At 38.1% G+C, this 21,234-nt stretch overlaps 3 protein-coding genes across 3 annotated transcripts; all 3 read left to right on the top strand.

Moving 5' to 3' along the window:
* The first annotated feature begins 1,105 nt into the window (after positions 1-1,105).
* LOC136282378 (uncharacterized) lies at positions 1,106-7,196 on the top strand. The gene is made up of 7 exons (XM_066169957.1): positions 1,106-1,220; positions 1,867-2,144; positions 2,475-2,589; positions 3,220-3,342; positions 4,744-4,774; positions 5,245-5,371; positions 6,343-7,196. Exons 1-7 carry the CDS (start codon positions 1,148-1,150, stop codon positions 6,856-6,858), a joined length of 1,263 nt encoding a protein of 420 aa, XP_066026054.1. The 5' UTR covers positions 1,106-1,147; the 3' UTR covers positions 6,859-7,196.
* Positions 7,197-8,770: 1,574 nt separating this feature from the next.
* Positions 8,771-10,888, top strand: LOC136282531 (uncharacterized). The gene has a single exon (XM_066170187.1). The coding sequence runs from the start codon at positions 8,771-8,773 to the stop codon at positions 10,886-10,888; it is 2,118 nt and encodes a 705-aa protein (XP_066026284.1).
* Positions 10,889-10,971: 83 nt separating this feature from the next.
* LOC136282532 (uncharacterized) lies at positions 10,972-12,667 on the top strand. The gene is made up of 3 exons (XM_066170188.1): positions 10,972-11,094; positions 11,211-11,380; positions 11,527-12,667. The coding sequence occupies exons 1-3, from the start codon at positions 10,972-10,974 to the stop codon at positions 12,665-12,667; spliced, it is 1,434 nt and encodes a 477-aa protein (XP_066026285.1).
* The last annotated feature ends 8,567 nt before the right edge of the window (positions 12,668-21,234 follow it).

Here is a 21,234-nt window from a genome sequence, read left to right on the forward strand (position 1 = left end):
TGGAGAAGGAACATGATTCACAGGAAGTTCTTACCAGAGAACCAAAATAAACATCGTTATGTTAATTTAACAAAGCATCATAATCCCTGCTGTTGTATATGTCTTTCAGCCAAAAAAAGGGGAAGACGGGAATATTCACAGAAATATGGATATGAAAGGTGTCGAGGAGGTGAATTACCTAACTCAGCTTGTAACAAGGCTCCATGATAATCATTAGCTCCAATATGAAGCCTTTATTGCTAAACGGGAGTAGTAAATCATGGAGAAGGAACATGATTCACAGGAAGTTCTTACCAGAGAACTAAAATAAACATCGTTATGTTAATTTAACAAAGCATCATAATCCGTGCTGTTGTATATGTCTTTCAGCCAAAAAAAGGGGAAGACGGAAATATTCACAGAAATATGGATATGAAAGGTGTCGAGGAGGTGAATTACCTAACTTAACTTGTAACAAGGCTCCATGATAATCAAAACTTATCCATCACGAATATCATGACACACAGGAAGTTCTTACCACCACCAAAATAAACAGTGGTTACATGATAACAACGACGAACCAATTTAGTCAATTACATTATGACACAGAACTTTTGCGAGCTTTACCAGTCTAAACGTCTGCTCGATTATGCTATGAATATAGAGTTGTAGGAAGATTGCGTGACCTAAAACAGTTCTTTCAGGTCCAATTTATCCTAATTCAGCACAAACGGTTTAAATATCAGTGTGCTTATCATTTAACGAATTTCATTGATCATTCCTAAAATGGGACGACAGTATGGATATGAAAGGTGTCGTGGAGGTGAATTTGCTGACGTGTTACACGGCTGCATAATTTCAACTGTTATTTATCAATTATTCATGATAGCATGTCAGGCTACAGAATGATGTGACAAAACTTAATTATGGCAATTGACAGGCAAATTATTGCTGAACCGAACAGCGTTCTAAACATACATTTGTATTGGTAGAAACTAAGGCAGAACAGCTGACATACGAAATAATTTGACTGCCATTGGTTTAACTGGCGTCAGAATAATTTTCATTGTTTCAAACTTCCCCTGTCATGATGAGTTATATAAAGTAAAGAATTCGTTTCTTAAGCATATGTTTAATGGACTAGAACTTTTCTAAAGGTTTCTGTATCATGTATTCTGTTTTTGTCTCCCTTCTCTTATTGGAGCTCTGCTTTATGATACAAAGGGCTGTCAGATCACAAGGTCAGTTTCAGTATGACTTATATCCAATCCATGTTTACCTTTGGTTCGAGTATTCGTTTTTTTGGGGAGGAAACGTTTTATTCAATTATAAAAATTCGTCATTAAGTCAGAAAATTAGCTTTTTCCACCTATATTAACTGAAGAATTGTCGTTAAAATATTCCGTTATTCCGTTATCAAGGCACAGATAGTACTTTGAAGTATGACATTTCCGTGTACGTAAGTGCATTAATTAAGTAAGAATTCTACAAAGCGAAACACAGACGATTACAAAATCGATGACAAAACTTCTGCCGAGGAATTTGAACCCCTTTAGTCGTCGTCCTCCACTGACCCAAACTGTTCAGAGATTGCCGTCTTTCCGAAGCCTTTAAAACAGCCCTTGAAACAGGGGAAACAGAAATGAAACAATTTTCAATTTAATAATAGGGAATTTTTGCCGTGTTTACATACTCTCATAATAACACCTGAGACATTGTCGAGGGTTTGTATATCTCTTTTCTTATAGTAACAAAATAGACGAAGAAAAAAATTAAAGTCTAACACAATTGATGATGAAATGTCACCTACCAAGTTTTCCGTAATTCTTAACATATCATAATAAGCAATAACGTTACGTATAATGTATTATAATTTCCATTTCAAAGAAGTCTGCATCGCAGACCAGTGTCGCAATTTGGAGTTTGGGCCTGAGAAAGCATTTGACGGGAAACGCCTCATAAACCACACAATTCGCACCGTGGAAATTACAGTTTCCGGGTTCTGCGAAAACTTGTGTTATATGGAGCCCGACTGTGTCAGTATTAATCTTTATACATGGGGAGATGGAAATGGAAACCATCAATGTGAACTGAACAATGCTACTCATGAAGGACACAAAGAAAAGTTGATAGACCAAGAGATGTATTCTTATCACGCAGCTGAGGTAAATGTAACTTTCAATTTAAGAGTCAGATTGGTTTATTTTGTTTTTCTTTTTAAAACTCTGAGTCTCGTGTTCACCTTTAATTGCGAACTTGAGTTGTTTTTACTCTTTCAAGACATTAGCGGTAATATTTCCTCTGTGCTCTTCACCAAAATCTCCTCAAAGACAAAGCATTTAAAGTTATTGGAAAAATATAGAAATAGAAGGACAACTATGATAACAAGGATAACGATAACGATATTGATAACCGTAGTGGTCTAGTAGAGGATGAAAATGATTATAATGATGATAATGATAATGACAATGACAACGGTTTGTTTCTTCTGTCAGAGCAATTGTGTCCAAAATCCTTGTAAAAACAATGCCACTTGTCAAAGCGGATTTACTAAGAAAGGCTATCGGTGTCTTTGTACCGCTGGATTTGAGGGTCCGATTTGCCAAAGAGGTAAACACAACTTTTATGTTGATATCTTGAGACCTTCAGGTTAACAACAACGAGGAAAACCTTTAGCGCGCTGCTTGTTAAATGGGTCTCATAGAATAAAAGAGCTTTTCCTTTCCCCATGTAGCTTAAACCGTTCTTACTAGTCAGTAAAAACCGAAGGACAGCAGGCCTTTGTCACGGTTTCTTCACCAATACAACTCAATAACGAAATTTTCGTTTTTTGTCATTTCTTCTGGTCATCTCCCTTCTCCTCACTCGTCTTCTCGTATCTTCTGAGCTGCACTGAAAGTGGAAAGAAACAGTGATAAAGTGCATTAACCACAAGCAATAAGGTAATAAGCCACCTGCAGAACTTTCCGCATTGAAATAAATGGAAGATATGAATGTTTCGCAGCTCATCAGTACTGCTTATGACCTTCAAGGCGCCTGTTGATCGATTCATTTTGAAAAAATTGTGTAGTAATCATGAGAAAACTAAAACTACGTTTACCATACCAGGAACAGTATGTGAAGGAGGCCTACACATTTATTGTGGTTTTCACAGTTGTTGGTGCTTCTATGCTTTTTTTTTTGTTTTTTTTTTGGTGCGATTATTTTGTTTTCATTTATTTGTTAATTTTTTTTGTTCAGACATCAACGAATGTGTTCGTGGGATACACAAATGCAGCTCTGATGCGTTTTGCAACAATACCAAAGGTTCATACAATTGCACATGCAAAAATGGATTCACGGGAAATGGACGAGAATGTAAAGGTGAGCGTTGGATTTATTAGCGATTATGCAATTAAAAGATAAAGCTTACATTTGCAAATTATCCACAAAGGGATGGGAACTTACATCTTGATCTTTTCAGCAAGAAAATGTATAGTGAAACTGGACGCGAGGAAAGATATATTGAAATGTTATACACCTGCAGTCCTCATGCATTTTGCTATAACACCAAAGGGGCATACAATTGTACATGTAAACATGGACTTACTGGAAATGGACGAGAATGTAAAGGTAAACGTTGGGGTCGAAATATAGAGGAAAATCAGCCAGTGAAAAGTATAAGTAAGAATTTTGCTACATTAACGGTAGCACTGCCCTTCTACTAGGTATTGAGACCTTTATAAACTATTTGAAGATAAACAGGTACTACAAAGCAAACATTGCAGAGCAAATTTAGGAATCTTGTCACCATTATTATACTATTTAAGGCTACCAAAGGTATAGGATAACCACTGTTATTGTACATTAGACTTATTATAAAATATCTGATGGGTTGATAGTGACCAATAAATATTTTATAGCGTGTGCACTTGACACAATAACCCAATATCCGTAACTTATATTGCAGCTATCATTTCGAGTTCAAAATTTACTTAGTTTCTAAATCCCTGTTCGGTGTAATGTTTTAAAACGTTCGCAAGCTCAGATTTTGAAAAATCTACGTAATAGGAAAATTATTGAATTCGGTTTTCGCATGAAATCACGATATATTAAACCTTTTGTATGTGTCCGCGTGATCTCCCTCGTCCTTTGGCTTCAGAAGACAACTCAGATCTCGCTTTTGCTAATTCAAAATATCATACTCAACCTTATCCACAAATTGCTTATTAGCTTAAAAGTTTTCTTCATCTCCTTTTTTTTCAGTTGGTAAGTGCCTTCGAAACACATCCGTCGATGATTCTTAATCGCTTGAATGTTCTCTTCGAGTAAAATCACAAAATACGAGCTGGCATCTGTTGCAGCTTAATATTATTAGTGTGGAAACTTGAACTAAATGCCCAATCATGAGTCTTTAATGTTTTTCGAAATAATTAATTATCTTTCAGACACAACTGGTAATAAACTTGGTAAGCCTTCAAATAAAGTAGAAAGTTTAAAAACTGGATAAAAACATTTATTGTTTTATTAAGATAACAACAATGGATCCTCCTCTGACGCTGTTTCTTATCAATGATGTATTTGAAGAAAACATGCATGCTGCCAAACAAAGTAAATGAAAGTGAGAACTCTTTTCAGCTACAAAGCAGAGCTTTGTAGCTGATAAAATTATTTTGTCAATCAGTCAGACTGCAGTCAATATAGTTTCCCAATGATGGATTAAGATGAAGCTAAAACAAATTTACAATTTCTTCTAATCAAAGCCTTTTTTTAAATTCGTTCCAGGAGTTTCCTCGTGTAAAGAAATTCATGACGTGTAAGTAGAATTAATTTTCGATATTAATTCCATAGTACGTCAAATATTCCGCTTGCCCTCAATTAGTTTAAGCCCATCACGTCACCGAATACAGCCCAATTCTCGAACCACATTCCATATACACAGAAAGTCTTCCTTTAAACCTTGGTTCATTTAAAAGGGGTGCATTACTGTCCTCACAGAAGAAGAGAAAAATTACATTTGCCCTGGGACATCTAGTTGATTCCAGGACAAATAACCAAGCATTGTTGTCATAAAGGCTGTTGTTTATATTCCACAGATATTGACGTCTGATGGATCAACTTTTCGTTTGCTTATTTGTCGAATCATTATTATTGTCGCTCAGTAACTTTCCCATTGTCATTATCATTCCCACCATTGTAGCTATGACTTTTATAAGCTCAAGTTTTATTTCACCATCGTTGTCTTCAATATTAGTTGTATTTGTTTTTTTCCTTTTGATTCAAAAGATCCAATGTGAGTGGTGTGGTTACCCTTCTTGTTGACTCCCAATCATTGTCCGTTTTCTGTCACATGGGAAATTTTGGGTGTGGCGATGGAGGATGGACACCAGTCATGAAGATTGACGGCAGAAAGGTGCATACGTTTATTAAATAATTATCTCGTGTATAAACCCGCTCTCTTTCAAAACGTTGCAAGTTAAAAACGTGCATGTAATTATCTCGTGTATAAACCCGCTCTCTTTCAAAACGTTGCAAGTTAAAAACGTGCATGTAACTTATGTATGTCTTTTGTTTTTCATCGAGAAGGTAATATATGAAGAACAGACTCGTTCAAGACTTATTGTGTCTAGTGACTGTTGAGAAAGGATGAAAAAGACTTTAGAAATTTATGCTAACATATTTGTCGCTAATATCATGTAACGGCTAGATAAGAAATGCACACCATTAAAGTCATAATTCGGTTAAAAGCTGTTCGCAACAAAGAACACATCTCATCTTAGTTAAAGTTCCACACTAGTTAATGGATATGTAGATATCACACTGATTTAAAGAGCTGTCATTGCTCATCCCCTATACAGCGAGGGGAGGGGATAGGTAGAGGAGGATTCTTGGAGGACTATAGAACACCTAGTGTCAATCAATGATTGCCAATGAGGAAAGATCATGGATCACAGGAATATTACAGAGTCTTATGTGGAGCGAGGGGGATCAGGTTACTATTATCGTGACACAATCAAACTCTAATTTGTTTTTGTTACATATAAAAGAGATCAGAATTTCTTTATAGAATAACGACTTCTATCAATCTTCATTCACCTCACAAATGGTTACCATTTCAATGACTCTTGACTGGCGTGCAAATGAACACACAGAAAAACTACCTGTAAGTAGATAGATAGGTCATGCACTGATCTACGGCGCCGAGTCCGTGTCGGAAAAAAATAACCTTAGTCTTCACGACACGATGGCGTAATCACCAAGGTAAATTTAACGGTAAAAGAAATGAGTAATAGATCAATAAATACAGATACACGACAGAACTTCGACAGGAAATATCCATCAATTCGGAGTAAATTTAAAAAATTAATTGCTCCTATATTTCAGACCACCTTTCATTATAATAAGCATTACTGGACAAATTACGAAGGATACAATATTCCCGGAGGAGAAACTGGGTTCGATGGACAAGAATCAAAGCTACCCACCTACTGGAACACATCCTTCTCCAAGATCTGTCTCGGTATGAAGATCGACCAACAGCTCAGGTTCATCGTCATCCATAAGCAAGCTGACTCTCTGTACTCACTGATTGCTGATGGCCAATACCGCGCCACCCCACTGGGTCGTGACAAGTGGAAAGAGTTGATTGGTTCCCAAGGCTCATTACAGGAAAACTGCAACAAAGAAGGGTTCAATGTCGTTTGTTTGAGAAAATTTTCTAAAGCCAGAATTGGCATTGTTAGCAACGGCGGGAATGAGTGTGACTCGTGCGACTCAAGGATCGGATTTGGCACAAGAGGGAGCCCTGACAATTCAAACACGTGCGGTAACGTGGCCGGTGTTTCTCCAGATAATGGATACAAAAACATCAAGGCCATGGGATACATCTTGGTACAATAAATATGACTCAGTTTTCGCAAAAAAAAAACTTATAATAAGTCTCATGTTCATTACACAGATTTTCCTTGTTTCATGCGCAACCCCTCGGATAGGGACTTATGCTCCCCATAACTGTCGTTTTACCCTGGATCAATCTCGAGCTATTCTTTCTACTAAGTCTATGAAGATAAATTTGAGATACCAAGTTGAACATTCTTTCATGTAAAACGGCATATCAAACAGCATTCAAATATTCTAATAACATAGGTGTCCAACTCGCTTACTATGTCGTAGAAATTATCATTGGCCAATAATGTTTTCTATTATTATCCTCACATTTTAGAAGGAGGAAGAGGTGGACGGGTCAAAATCTCTCCCACTGCCTTTGGATTGTTATGTGTATCACTATAATCCTTAAAGGATCGAAATGGAAAGGAGCAGCTATGCTTTCTGGCCTAAACGAAATTGAGACGATTCTTTAATAAAATAGACTAGTTTATTGCAGCTTTATCTTTCGTTGCCTTCAGTGAGATGTAGATGCACAGTTCTGGACTTCTCAGCTTAACTAAGTTCGGGCGGGGCACTTATCTGATAACTCCCTTGGACTTGCTGCTTAGATGTAACAATCTTCCGTAACTAATCTTGTCTCTCCACCAAATCGCCCGTTTTACACAGCTGCCCTCTTTTCTACGCTCTCTCCTCTCTCCCACTTTATTTACCCTTTCGTTGCAAATCTCCTACTGATTCTCAGAGCCTTATTTCCCGTTGCTGGTCATCCCTCACGGTCAGACTCTGTCTTAAAATGATATTCTTCGAAATGAAAGCCACATACAATTCTCTTTTTATCGCTTTTCACTTTTTTCACTTTAGTTTTCTCCCGGAGACATAAACATTTCAAACAGAATTTATGATACTGCTCCTGTCTGACTAATAAATGGTGCTTCGCAATCACTAAAACGAAAGAAAAAGTCTCTGCAAATTCTCATATTATTTTGTTTTGCTGATAACTTTTTTCGACGCCCAGCCTCGGTACGAGGTCAGCACACATATTCCACTTTTGACATAGACGAGTGACTTTTCTTCTGCCCTGATTTTTCTCCAGCTAAAAAACCTGCTCTGCTCTCTCAACCAATGACATGTCTCATCTATTTCAGCCTCCAGGCAGTTTGCTTATGGTAGCTTTAAAATCTCAATTAGCTCCATGCGATGTGTTCTTATATTCCAATAGGCTGTTGTAGTTTCATTTGTTTTGGTTTTTGACATCCCTCCCATCAACTGAAAAGCTCAAAGCCTTTCCTTTCCTATTCTCAGAATCCATTGTCCTCTACAAGAATTAAACAATTAAAAAGTGGATAAACAAACACCTATTAAACCTTTGACCCCTAAAAGTGACAAGCATCTAATTTCTCTTACAATATCACCGCCGGATCAAACATTAAGGTCACCCAAATCAAGGAACTGATCACCGACTAAAGCTCTGGGTTGTTAAACTAATTCTCCTCCTCGGCTCCTTAGAAAAATTGGAGAGCAGTGTAGAGAATATGCATCCTGACGTTAGGGCGGAAAAGGTTATCCCACCCAATTGTGGGTTTGAGGCAGAGTATGCGAAAACTCTAAGGGCCCTCGTGTAAATAGCAGGCCTGTTGAAAACTGGACCGAGAGTGTCACGTGGATTTTTGTATGTTTCTTACCCCCCACGAATTGAACTTTGAACTCTTGATAAAAACTCTAAAAAAGAAAAATGAAAAGGAATGCGTGAAAGCTGTCTTGTATATTGTTAATCTGGAATACAGTCTTTATTCGAAGTTGTCCTGTTGTATACGTTTTATACATTTGGTGCCGAGACCCGGGACTCGAAAACCGGGATTCTAGCGCTCTGAAGAACGTCTTGAATTAAATTGTTGTGAATGCGAGCTGGAAGCACGTGGGTGACATGTCGCAGTCGGGGAAGAAGAAATTGAAGAATCTGAGGAAATTTCGCGACGGTCATCGAAAGTTTGTCGAGAAAACTATCGAAGATGCTAAAGGGTTAATCGCTGAAGGTAATCTCGTCGAAGTGAAAAGGCTGAAATTTCTTCGAACCGCTCTTGAAACGAAGTATTCGGAGCTTCAATCGCTCGACCGCGAAATTGTGGATCTGGTGGATGACGTTGAAGTTGTTGATACCGAAGTCTGTGAGAGCTGTAAGCTAATGAGCTCCATTCAGGAGTGTATTGTAGAGTTAGAATCTGTTTTGGAAACTCAAGAAAGTAAGGGAAAGAGCCAGAAATCCCCTTCCGTGGTGCAACCTGTTTCTCCCGAAAGCGCGGGAACTTCTCAAGGTCACGTTTCGAAAGCTTTCACTCATACAAGGTTGCCCAAGCTTGAGCTGAAGAAATTCCACGGAAATCCCATGCATTGGTATCCTTTCTGGGAATCTTTCGAGTCTGCGGTTCACAAGAACCCAAATCTGTCTTCCGTGGATAAATTCAACTATCTGAAGTCACTTCTCACTGGCACTGCACAAAGTTCGGTCGCTGGTCTAGCCCTGACGAGTGCTAACTACGAAAAGGCGGTTAATCTACTGAAACAAAGATTCGGAAATCGGCAGATGGTGATCTCTAGCCACATCGAAGTGCTCACCAAACTCCCCAAGGTGGAATCGACTGGCGAAGTTAAGAAACTCCGAAGCTTGTACGACACAGTGGAATCTCATGTTCGTGGATTAGAAGGTATGGAAATCTCTTCCGAAATGTATGGTTGTTTCTTAACACCAATAGTTATGCAGAAATTACCGGAGGAATTTCGAATCGCTATCACTCGCAATCTGGAATCGGAGACATGGAATCTGAAAGATATTTTGGTTGAATTTCACAAGGAACTGCAACTGAGAGAACAATGTCTTGTCAACAACAAAGAGTTCAGATCCTCAAATCAGAGAGGTGAGTTACCACTTTCTACATCAGCTTTGTACACTGACAGTTCTAAGGATAAGCAGTCTTCTCGTGTTTGGTGTTCATTTTGCAATCAAAACCATCAGAGTTCTAAGTGTAATGTTGTCACAAGTACTGAATCTAGAAAGGAAGTTCTTCAAAAGAAAGGCAACTGTTTCCTTTGTCTCAAGCAAGGACATTTGGCACGTAACTGTCAAGCTCATATGAAATGTCTTAAATGTCAAGGAGCTCACCATGTAGCAATTTGTGGTGATTCTCAATCAACCCTGGGTGGGCAAGATCAAGATAATGTGGCCAGTGTATCTACCAGTATGTATGTGGATCAGTCTAGAGGGTCTGTGTTGTTGCAGACGGCAACCGCTGAAGTTGTGCATCCAGATAATGACACTTCTTCCCTAAGTGTTCGCCTAGTATTTGACTCATGCAGTCAGAGATCTTACATAACTAAGAACCTTAAAGACAGATTGAAGTTACCAGTGATTGGTAGAGAGTCACTTCTGATTAAAACTTTTGGTGAGTCTGATGCCAGACTACGAACATGCGAAATTGTTCAAGTGGGTATCAAAACCATGTGTGATGCAATTGTCTACATACAAGCCTATGTGGTACCAGTCATATGTGGCCCCCTGACCCAACAACCCACAGAGCTCGCGCAGTCTAGCTGTGAACATCTGCACGGCCTCTCTTTAGCTGACAGGTGTGGAAGAGGAGATCTGCCTATCAGTATTCTCATTGGTGCTGATCATTATTGGTCATTGGTCGAAGGAACCATAGTGAGAGGTGCACCGTGGGAACCTGTTGCTCTTGCCACCAAACTAGGATATGTCCTCTCTGGCCCCATCATGATTATGTCTCACAATGACAATGGTAACACAGTGAATCTTACTGCAACACATGTTCTGAAAGTGGAAGCGAGTGTTGTCAATCGGGATGAAATTGCCTTTGAACTTGGAAAATTCTGGGACTATGAATCACTTGGGATTCGAAATGACAGTTTGTCTCTGTATGAAAATTTGTTAGCAAAGTTGAATTTACGGAGGGAAGATATCAAGTACAGCTACCCTTCAAGGAAGACCATGAGCTGCTTCCAGATAATTTTGCAGTGTGCAAGTCAATGACCTCGAAATTGATCACCAATCAGTTGTGGTGGAGTAGCCCTGAGTTTATTAGGGGTGAGAAGGAGCAGTGGCCAAGTCTTAAAATGAACTCTGTTGAAGACACAAGTAATGATTCAGATCCTCGCCTAGAACTGAAGAAGGGAAGCAGTAACAACAGCAAGAAGCAGCATGACAGTTCAGTTCTTGTGAACATTGCCTCTGGAGAGGCGACTTCAGAAAATCGGCTAAATCTTGATTGCATCATTCCCTTGGAAAGTTCAGTAGTCTTCAAAAACTGATGCGAGTCACCGCATATGTTTTGCGATTTGTCTCTAATCTCAAGCAAAGTAAAACGAAGAAGGAATTGATTGATGGAGAAGTAACGCAAGAAGAGAAGGATCAAGCAAGAGAACTTTGGATCAAGGAGGTGCAGAGATCCGTCTACAATGACAAGAACTTTGACCAGGTCAAGGTCTCGTTATCACTGTTTACGGATGACAAGGGAATCTTGAGGTGTGGTGGTCGTCTTAAAAATGCCCCGATTCCATATAATGCTCGTTTTCCGATATTCCTTTCAAGATGTTCACGATTCACCTACCTGGTTATCAATGACTGTCACTTCAAGGTTCTTCACAATGGTGTGAGGGATACACTCACAGAACTAATATAAGATCAAGATTCTGGGTGACGAAAGGGAGGCAAACTGTGAAAACTGCGATCGGAAACTGTTCTGTTTGTAAGAAGTTACAGGGGAGAAGCTATGCAGTTCCTCCTCCCCCTCCTCTTCCTGAATTTCGGTTGAGTGATGAGTTTGCATTTACACGTGTTGGAGTGGACTTCGCAGGGCCCATATATGTCAAGGATGTATTTGCAAAGAAGGGAGATATGAATAAGGTCTACATAGCTTTGTTCACGTGCGCCGCAACCCGAGCTGTTCATATTGAACTTGTTCCAAGTCTAAGTGCAGAGAGTTTTATCAGAGCCCTTGCTCGCTTTAAAGGAAGAAGAGGAATTCCAGTCTTGATTGTCAGTGACAATGGGAAAACTTTTAAGGATTCAAGAGTGCAGGCCCAGTGTCAGCGTGATGGCACACAGTGGAAGTTCAACGTTGAAGCAGCCCCTTGGTGGGGTGGATTTTTTGAACGGCTGGTAAAATCGGTCAAGTTGAGTTTGAAGAAGTGTATACGGAATGCTCGGTTAAACTATGATGAGCTATCTACTGTCCTTGTGGAAATCGAAGCGGCCTTGAACTCACGACCCTTGACATATGTCTTCGATGAAATGGAGGAACCATTAACACCTTCACACCTGATTGTGGGCCGCAGAATTTTGTCAGTACCATCAAAGAGCTCGTCGGATGAAGATGGCCAAACCGAGGAAACACTAACAAGAAGAGCAAAATTCTTACAGCGAATTCTGGATCACTTCTGGAACCGATGGCGGTCAGAATATCTCACACAACTTAGAGAATACCATCGCTATTCTAAGAGAGCAAACTCTCTCCGTAAAGTGCAAGTGGGAGATATTGTGTGTCTACATGACAATAAGATCCCGAGACAGCTGTGGCGCCTTGGAAAGATCGAACGATTACTTCCAGGACGAGATGGTCGAGTTCGAAGTGCAGTAGTAAGAGTTAAGTCTGGTAATTCACCAACTGCAGAATGGAGACGCCCATTGCAGAGGCTCTATCCTTTGGAAGTGAAGTTGGACACTGCCAATCCTGTGCCCCAAGCGGCAAATGTTCCTGTTAGAGTAGTGAGGGACGAGGATGTCCCAGTTATTGTCGTGAATTCTGATTAAGATAGATTTATTAAGTTGACTCTGTCATGTTATGATTTGTATTCGTAAGATTAAATGACTTTTGAGCTTTGAACTTTGATTGATGATATCAATCAACGCGGGGGAGTGTGTTGAAAACTGGACCGAGAGTGTCACGTGGATTTTTGTATGTTTCTTACCCCCCACGAATTGAACTTTGAACTCTTGATAAAAACTCTAAAAAAGAAAAATGAAAAGGAATGCGTTAAAGCTCTCTTGTATATTGTTATTCTGGAATACAGTCTTTATTCGAAGTTGTCCTGTTGTATACGTTTTATACAAGGCCCTTAGTTGCTCTACAATAATAAAAGCTGGATAAGCTCCGGCGGGAACAGCCCTTTGACTTATGAACTGATATTACTTTTCACATGATTTTTATTTCTCAGCCGGTTTATCTTGTGAGAGCAGTCACAATGGTCCTAAATACATTTTTTGTCAGTTGCTTGATGAGTTCAAATTGAAATCACCTGGAAACTAGGGAAAAAACCCAAAGAACGTTTAGCACTGAACAGCTTGAAAAATGTTTATCATCAATTTTAGCTAAAAAAAAATTAGAAGAAAACCTATTAATAGATTACTTACAAGAAATACAAGCATGGAAAAATGAATGGTAACAGTTTAACCCAAACTTTTCACAAGGAGAGAATGTCGGAATTTGTTATTTTGACTCATAATATCTTACACACTTGTAGTATTTCTTAAAAGTATGAAAACTATGATACAGTAAAATTGGAAGAAGGCCTTTTCCCACATTCAGGCATAGCATTCTGAAAGCGATCTAAGAACCTATTTCTGTAGTTCCCATATACCCTTTACTCTCTGGATCGCGGTAAAAAAAATAAGTTCTCCCTACCATCTGCTATACATTTATTTCAAAGTTACCTCTGAGAAGGTTGTACTAAATCACAGATCGCTTCATCATAAGTTTGATAACTTTCTTTACTCTCATTACCTTTTGGTTTATGTATTTATTGTTTCCGCTAGGAGAAATCTCTCGTTTGATATTTCCTAAGAGAGCAAAGGTTAGGAGGATAATGTAGGATTTCTAGCACCCAAATTAAACCAGAATTGAATCGGTTTTACTTTACTTCGCCTAAAAAAATAGTCTATAAAACTCTAAACACGCTCTCAACCAATCAAATACAGTAGCCTAAAACCAATCAAGAATTGGTAGTGAGCATTTTCTTGCATATCCGACAGTTTGCATGCGTTCAATTTGAGATTCCATTGCTTCCGTCTTTGGGTTATCATTCTTTAGTCTGACAGGCCCCTGTGATAACCTTATTGTTGGTTTTCATATCTTTTACGTGGAAATTTTCGAGTAACCTTGTCAGGTTGGAGTATCAATAAAAAATTCACCAAAAAGGACCAAGAAACTTGAAGTTTCTGATGGCTGGCCTCTCGCTGAAAAAAAACACACAGCACATTGACCCTCACTTTCTCAAACAAATTAGTCGGGATACAAAAAATCACCTGTTTATATTGGCAATATATTAATATATAAAACATTTTGGATAAGCGCCTAAGCGCTTATGCGGGGAAATACTGTATACTGCAACTCTATACTAACATTTCACTAGAACCAATACAGGTTGATGAGTACGAAAGCGAATTGAAAATTGAATTCCTGAAAAAATTAAGATGACGAGTTAAGAGATTTCCTTAGAATTAAACACTTTGTTCAAATATCTGAGCGGCAAATTTAAGCCCCAGCAAAATTTTATTTTTTAATTTTCCACACCGTTCCTTGTCAAAGCGTTCAACAAATGCTTGAAAGTACTTTCGTCGACTGCAGTAAAATGCGGATTTGTACCATTATCAAGTTAGGAAATTACGTACCATACAATAATTTCATCTACCCGCCATAACGAATATCAGATAGAAATTAAAAAGGGAGGTAAATGGAGTCGGAGTCGCGCACAGTCTTCGGCGTGTAATCAGGATGAGTGACAACGGCTCAAATAAGGCACTTACGTTGGTATATATTGTGAGAACAGTCACAATGACCTAAATACTGTTTTTGTCAGTTGCTCAATGTGTATAAATTGAAGTAGCCTGGAAACTAGGGAAAAATCCCAAAGAAAGTTTAGTACAGAACATGCTGAAAAATGTCTATCATCAATTATAGCTAACAAAAATTAGAAATAAACTTATTTGGTAAAATGCTCACGAGGAATACAAGCGTGGAAATACGCATGGAAAAAAATTAACCCAAACTTTTCGCAGGGAGAGAAGTGTTGCATTTAGTTATTTTGACTTATAATATCTCTCACACCTGTAGTATTATTTCTTAAAAGTTTAATAACCATGGTACAGTAAAATTGGCAGAAAGCCTTTTCCCACATGCAGGCATAGCATTTTCAAAACGATCAAAGAACCTACTACTGTAGGTCCCATATACCCCTTATACTCCCTGGATTGCAGTGTAAGTTCTCCTTACTATCTACTTTACATTTCTTTCAATGTTAGTTCTGAGAAGGCGGTGGTTAATGAAAGTTCGCCTTATCATAGGGTTGATAATTTTTTTAACCCTCATTACGTTTTGATCAATGAATTTATTATTTCTGTGAGGAGAAATTACTCATTTAATCTCTCTTTAGAGAGAAGAGGTGAAGAGGATAATGTAGGATTTTCTAGCATCCCAATTCAACCCGAATTGCATCGGTTTTTTTTGTACTTCACCTAAGAATGGTCCATAAAATTCTAGACACCCTCTAAATCAATCAAATGCAGTAGCTTAAAACTTATCAAGGCTTAGAAGTGAGCATTTCCCTGCATAGAAGGCAGTTTGCATGTGTTCAATTTAGAGTCCATTGCCTCTTTGGGTTATTATTCTTTGGTCTGACAGGCCCCTGTGAAAACCTTCTTCTTGGATTTTATTTTTTTTAGGTAGAAAATCCTCAAAAGACTCTGGTTTTGATTTTAAAAACCCCAAGCAAAGGATGCAACTGATGGACTTAGATCAGACTTGATTTCACAGCCAATGATGATGCTCCCCATCTCCTTGCAAGGACGTGAAGTAGTAATTTTCATGTAAACTCATAAGGTTGCAGTATTAATAAAAATTTCATCATAAAGGGCTTGCAAGGTGAAAGTTTCTCATGGCTGGCTTCTCGCTGATTAAAACTCACATTGACCCCAAAGCTGTCCCAATTTTCCAAAGAAATTAATAGGAATAAAAAAAAACCACCTGTTCATAATGCCAATATATTAATAAATAAATAAAAATTAAATAAGCGCCCGGGCACTTCTTCAAGGAAATAGCGTATATCGCGGTTCCATACCAACGTTGGACTTGAACCAATACTAGTTGATGAGTGCGAAAGCAAATTGAAAAGCGAATTCATAAAAAAAAATGAAGATGATGAGTTTAGAGATTTTCTTATAATTGAACATTTTGTGCAAATATCTAAACGGCAAGTTTAAGCCTCAGCAAAATTTATCTTTTAATTCACCTCATCGCTCCTTGCCAAAGCGTTCTAAAAGCGTTTGAGAGTACTTTTGTCGACTGCAGTAAAACGCTTATTTCTACCATCACCAAGTTAGGACATTACGCACCATACTATAATTTCACCTACCCGTCATGATCAATATCAGATGGAATCACTAAGTCAGCAGTGAAGTAATTCTTGAGCTAGCTTGTGAGGAATTAAGTGGAAAAGAGAAGTAAATGGAGTCGGATTCGCACTTTTGGCCGTGTAATCAGGATGAGTGACGGCTCAGACAAGGCACCTACAGCTTGCAAACAATCGATTTGACAAAAATAGCTTTGAACAACAGTTTACTTCGAAATTAATCATAAATTATTGTTGGAGGTCTTGTAAGTACGCCTAACTCTATTCTATCAAAGGAAGACTGAAGAGTCCTCAAAATAGTTATTACTTTATGGCAAATGATGAAAAACTTACTATGAGCCTAAATGTAAACTTGACGAAGAAATACGTTCCTGATTACCGTCGGCCCTAAAATGTAACCATCAGCCGTCAAAGACTCCGAAAATTGAAATGTCAACCTTCAAAATAGGAAAAAATTAAACGTCAGCCGTCAAAGCTCCCCCACTCCTCCCTCACCCATTGAGAGGACTTTTTCGTTTTTTTTCTGTGACAAAATATATTCTTTGAGAAGTGCTCCAAACCTCACGGAAAGGCATCACAATGTATTTGAATTTTCAAATTTTTCGAGGGAGGAGGAGGCCTCTGCAATTTCATTAGAAACCCATATCACCAAGGCTCTGTTTTGTTTTCCTTTTAGTCCATTTAATTTATAATTAAGTTACGAAAAAGAAAAAACTATCTCTTCAGAAGGCCGCAACAATTGGCTAGAACCTAATAAAGAACCAATGAACCCCAAATTCTCTTAGACAGCTGGCAGCTGGAAGTCTACTGTATGACCCAATTGCGCAACGTTTCGTTGTAAAGTAAAAACAGATTCGAGTTACTACAGTACATACAATTTGAGAGCGACTTAAATGTGAAACTTAAAGCGCAAGAAAAGCTAAACTTCACCAAGTGCCTCAGCCATTCATCATGTCTGCTGATTTCAAGCACCATCTCATTTTCGTTCTCTTGCCTTCTTTTTTCACAGCAGCTAACTGTTCTCCAGGTAAATGTTTTATCGTATCTTTTGTTTCCTTCACATCTTTCTTAGATTTTCTCCTTATTCCATTATTACCCCTAGATCCCTTCCGCCCTAGATGAAGCGAGCCCTTCTACTATAGTAGAAATGAAAACTAATAAGGCGCATAACGTTTTTTCATATGCCGTTTTTCCCAAAACGTAATGACGAAGATTTATGATCGATGATACCCATGCTATATCATTGCACAAAAATTTCACTGGAAAATCTTCATAGCAGTGTGTGTTATAAGTCGCATTTCCACACACTTTCATGGGGCATCTGTTTTGAATCACTCTTTGTTTGCATTTTCTGCTGAATATTATTTTTCATTCTCGTCCTTGTTTCAATTTGTTCAATCCTTTCTTAGTCGCGTAATTTCTTAAAATGAACTATAATATTTTACCATGATTCTCGTTTTCTTCATGATTATTCGATCTTTCCCATTTAAGACAACAAAAATATGACCTCAAGAGACACGAAGACGTTTAATCAAATTCAATTGCGCGAGAGTGCTTCATATTCCTATTGTGCACGCTCATGACGTCAGCAAACAAATCCCTCGAGAAAAAAAAATTCCATCAGGTTGAAATGTTATAAAACAATTGGTTCATACGTCAGCTGTGCGTTCAAGAGTTGCTCTCGGCTATGCCTCGAGCAACTCTTACGCATCTTTCGTGCTCCCCAAACTTCCCGCGTGCTTCATGCCTCGATGAACGCTCGCTGACGTATAAACCAATTGTTCATTGATGAACTTCCCAAGTACTTCATATCTCGATGAACGCACCGCTGACGTATGAACCAATTGTTTTATATGAAGAAAACGAGAATCATGGTAAAATATTATAGTTCATTTTAAGAAATTACGCGACTAAGAAAGGATTGAACAAATTGAAACAAGGATGAGAATGAAAAATAATAATCAGCAGAAAATGCAAACAAAGAGTGGTTCAAAACAGATGCCCCATGAAAGTGTGTGGAAATGCGACTTATAACACACACTGCTATGAAGATTTTCCAGTGAAATTTTTGATTTAGATTAGGGTAAATTAGAGCGGATTTGCAAAAAATGTTTAAGAATATGGCGTGAACATTTCGAAAGATTAGTACTAAAGGTAAAACTTCTAAAAGGATGGGCCCCATTTCCAGCCGTTTATTTTTGTTTGGGCGTGAGAACAAATGTAGAAATGCAGTACTCTTATTCCTTTGCCGACACAAACTGTCCACAAATTGCCACTTTCAACTGTTTTTTTTTTTTCCTGAGATTCCGGCTCTCGACTTAGCCAGTCAAATTGTACTTTAAGAAGATTCTCTTAAGAAAATCAACAGTTTATATCCGTTCATTAGAAAGAGAAAATCCGAACTGTCAAATTCAAGCTCGTCCTATTTCACTTACTTAGTGAGGTGTTAATTTAGAATTATTATTAACTGTCTCAAAAACACAACCGTTCCACGAAAGAAAAAACCGAATTGTCAAATTCAAGCTCGTCCTATTTTACTTACATAGCGAGATGTTAATTTAGAATTATAATTAGCTGTCTCAAAGACACAACCGCTAGACGAAAGAGAAAAGCGGAACTGTCAAATTCCAGCTCGTCTAGTTAAATGACATAGTGAGATGTTGATTTAGAATTATAATTAGCTGTCAGAAAAACACAGCAGAGCGGTGAAATATCTTCCAATCATTATAGTGTTGGTTAATTAACACCTTTTTCAATTGGACTACCATCTTTTAAGCTGAGTAAACAGCACCAGGATAGACTTTCATACAAGCGTTAATTCGACTGTTATCCTTTGTAACGGTAATGAGAGTTTTATTAAAGACAGTTAGGTTTGTTTATTACACATGACGTGATCACATGACATGCTGACCAACAGAATTTCTCAAGCTATAAGCTTTCCATATCCTTCTGTTTTGAATATAAACTTAGTGTTTCGTCTCGGCTAAGAGACTCATGCCGCTCACTAAACACCTTTTAGGATAGTCTACGCAACAATCTCAATGGTCTGTAATGGCTTGTAATCTATTACAATATTTGCAACCATCTCCCACAGCCATCATAATATTTTCCTTCCATGAAACCACAGGTAAACATCTCGAGAGATGAAATTATTTGTAAAATGTAAAATTCTCCAATTAATTTTATAACTTTCGATTCTAATTCGTTGCATTAGCTGGTGTTTGGTTTCACTTTTTCTACCAGTAAAAGAGGGAAACAAATTAGCATGACACATCACACTATATATCAAGCCGGATATTATTTTAAATGTTTAGTATGTCACTCAAGAATATTGTGATCCATAACAGCATAAAATAATTAATGATGGAAACAATTTTGCAGAAAGGAGGGCCAGTTCATTGCGTTCCGTGCAAATTATCAGAAGAAACTGCAAGAATTCTTTCAGAGTGTATGCGTGTTGTTTTGTAAATAATTTTGCTTGTTTGTGTGTCCTTGTAAGCTACGCGGAATGTCTGTAAGGACCAGGGTATCGATTTTTAATTTTGATCTTCTCCACACTGTGCGTGGCTCCTGGCCTGATTCAACGATAATTATCGAGGAGTCGCCATCTAGTCACCTTTGTTTACTTTGTAAGTCAAGGAAGCGTTACCACATGGGTCATGTTTATGCGACGTTTTAGGACAACTTGGGATTCATTTTCCATTCAGTTGTTATGGAAACCTAAAATCTTCAGCATAGAAGATAAACAAACAAAGTTTAGATGGTCAAAGTGATATCTCGAGTGCAATTGAGCAAACACGCGGATTTGCGTTGTTTTAAAGATGTTAGTAGATGAAATTTAAAGTTAGAGAGATACCTGCGGTTTTGAGGCAAACTGTGACCTCGTTGGTGTAAGTACTATGCACTGATATGCTTTTTTGGCCCGATTTACGCCTGTATTTTTAGAATTCTTTCTTAAAAACTGGGTGGTCTAACCAAAAATAAACTTTGGCTTGTAGCGACATAACTATTTTTGAAACATGCCCTGACCCCTTTTCATGGGCAAAAAAAAGAAAAAAAAGAAAAAGGAAACCTTTACTTTCGACGGAAAGTCGAGAGGACCGCTGTCAGCGAGAGCGGCACTCAGTGTATGGTTGTGACTTATATAGCATTCAGTAAGAAAAAATATACTAAATCATATCTAATTAATTAGTTATTTAGTTTTTTTTTCCGTCTCTTTCTTCGCGTGTTATCCGTCCTTTGCGCTGCCTCACGTTTGCCTCCGATCGACTGAAAAACAGAAGGAAATACTTCTTTTCTGCAGATTATCATAGTTGAGACTAGAGCTGTCTCGCGGTCTTATAGTTTACTGAGTCTGACATAAAAGTGTAGTAGTTTAGTGGTTTAACTTTCCAAATTTTAAAAGAAAAATGATATTAATTGTGCAGCGTAAAAGAGAGAGCGCTTTTTAGGGAAACGTTTGCAGGAAAGACTGAAAAGATATTATAACATTTATGCACACGCCCCTAAGATCAAATTCGCATTTAAGTAAAAGGTGTGGTATTTACTAACTTCTTTAATATGCATTACCCTAGCAGTTTTTGGGAAGAGTTGTGATTGAATAAGTAACGGAACAAAATATTTGCTAAATTATAAAAAGAGTACCTCATTAAAAAATTGTAACAGATGTATTTAGCTATCCGCTGAAAATGCTCCATTGTCCCGATCATCAGAAAACAACACTGCGGACCACCGAGTAACAGACGTTAGACGAGGTCTGTTTTCTATAGATGAGTTCCGTTATTTGAATGTGCCTCGAGTTGGAATATTCTCGGTGCACGACGACTTGGAGTGTACCATGAGATGCCTTCAACATCCTTCTTGTATTTCTGTTAACTTGGCCCTCGAAATAAGACTGTGGTGCGAGTTATTGTCATCTGATAAGTACAGCAACCCCAAGGAATTCAGACAAAACGAAAGCTCATATCACTATCA

This window comes from Pocillopora verrucosa, chromosome 7, assembly GCF_036669915.1.
Source record: "Pocillopora verrucosa isolate sample1 chromosome 7, ASM3666991v2, whole genome shotgun sequence".
Classification (NCBI taxonomy): Eukaryota; Metazoa; Cnidaria; class Anthozoa; order Scleractinia; family Pocilloporidae; genus Pocillopora; species Pocillopora verrucosa.

What these genes read in the sequence shown, in the direction of transcription:
- LOC136282532 (XM_066170188.1), top strand. Translation starts at nt 10,972, where the DNA reads ATGAACTCTGTTGAAGACACAAGTAATGATTCAGATCCTCGCCTAGAA. An exon ending in TGAACATTGCCTCTGGAGAG is followed by an intron (nt 11,095 to 11,210) that starts GCGACTTCAGAA and finishes TCTAATCTCAAG; the next exon opens with CAAAGTAAAACGAAGAAGGA. An exon ending in GATGACAAGGGAATCTTGAG is followed by an intron (nt 11,381 to 11,526) that starts GTGTGGTGGTCG and finishes ATACACTCACAG; the next exon opens with AACTAATATAAGATCAAGAT.
- LOC136282378 (XM_066169957.1), top strand. Translation starts at nt 1,148, where the DNA reads ATGTATTCTGTTTTTGTCTCCCTTCTCTTATTGGAGCTCTGCTTTATG. An exon ending in AAATGGACGAGAATGTAAAG is followed by an intron (nt 3,343 to 4,743) that starts GTGAGCGTTGGA and finishes AATTCGTTCCAG; the next exon opens with GAGTTTCCTCGTGTAAAGAA. An exon ending in TGTAAAGAAATTCATGACGT is followed by an intron (nt 4,775 to 5,244) that starts GTAAGTAGAATT and finishes TTGATTCAAAAG; the next exon opens with ATCCAATGTGAGTGGTGTGG.
- LOC136282531 (XM_066170187.1), top strand. Translation starts at nt 8,771, where the DNA reads ATGTCGCAGTCGGGGAAGAAGAAATTGAAGAATCTGAGGAAATTTCGC.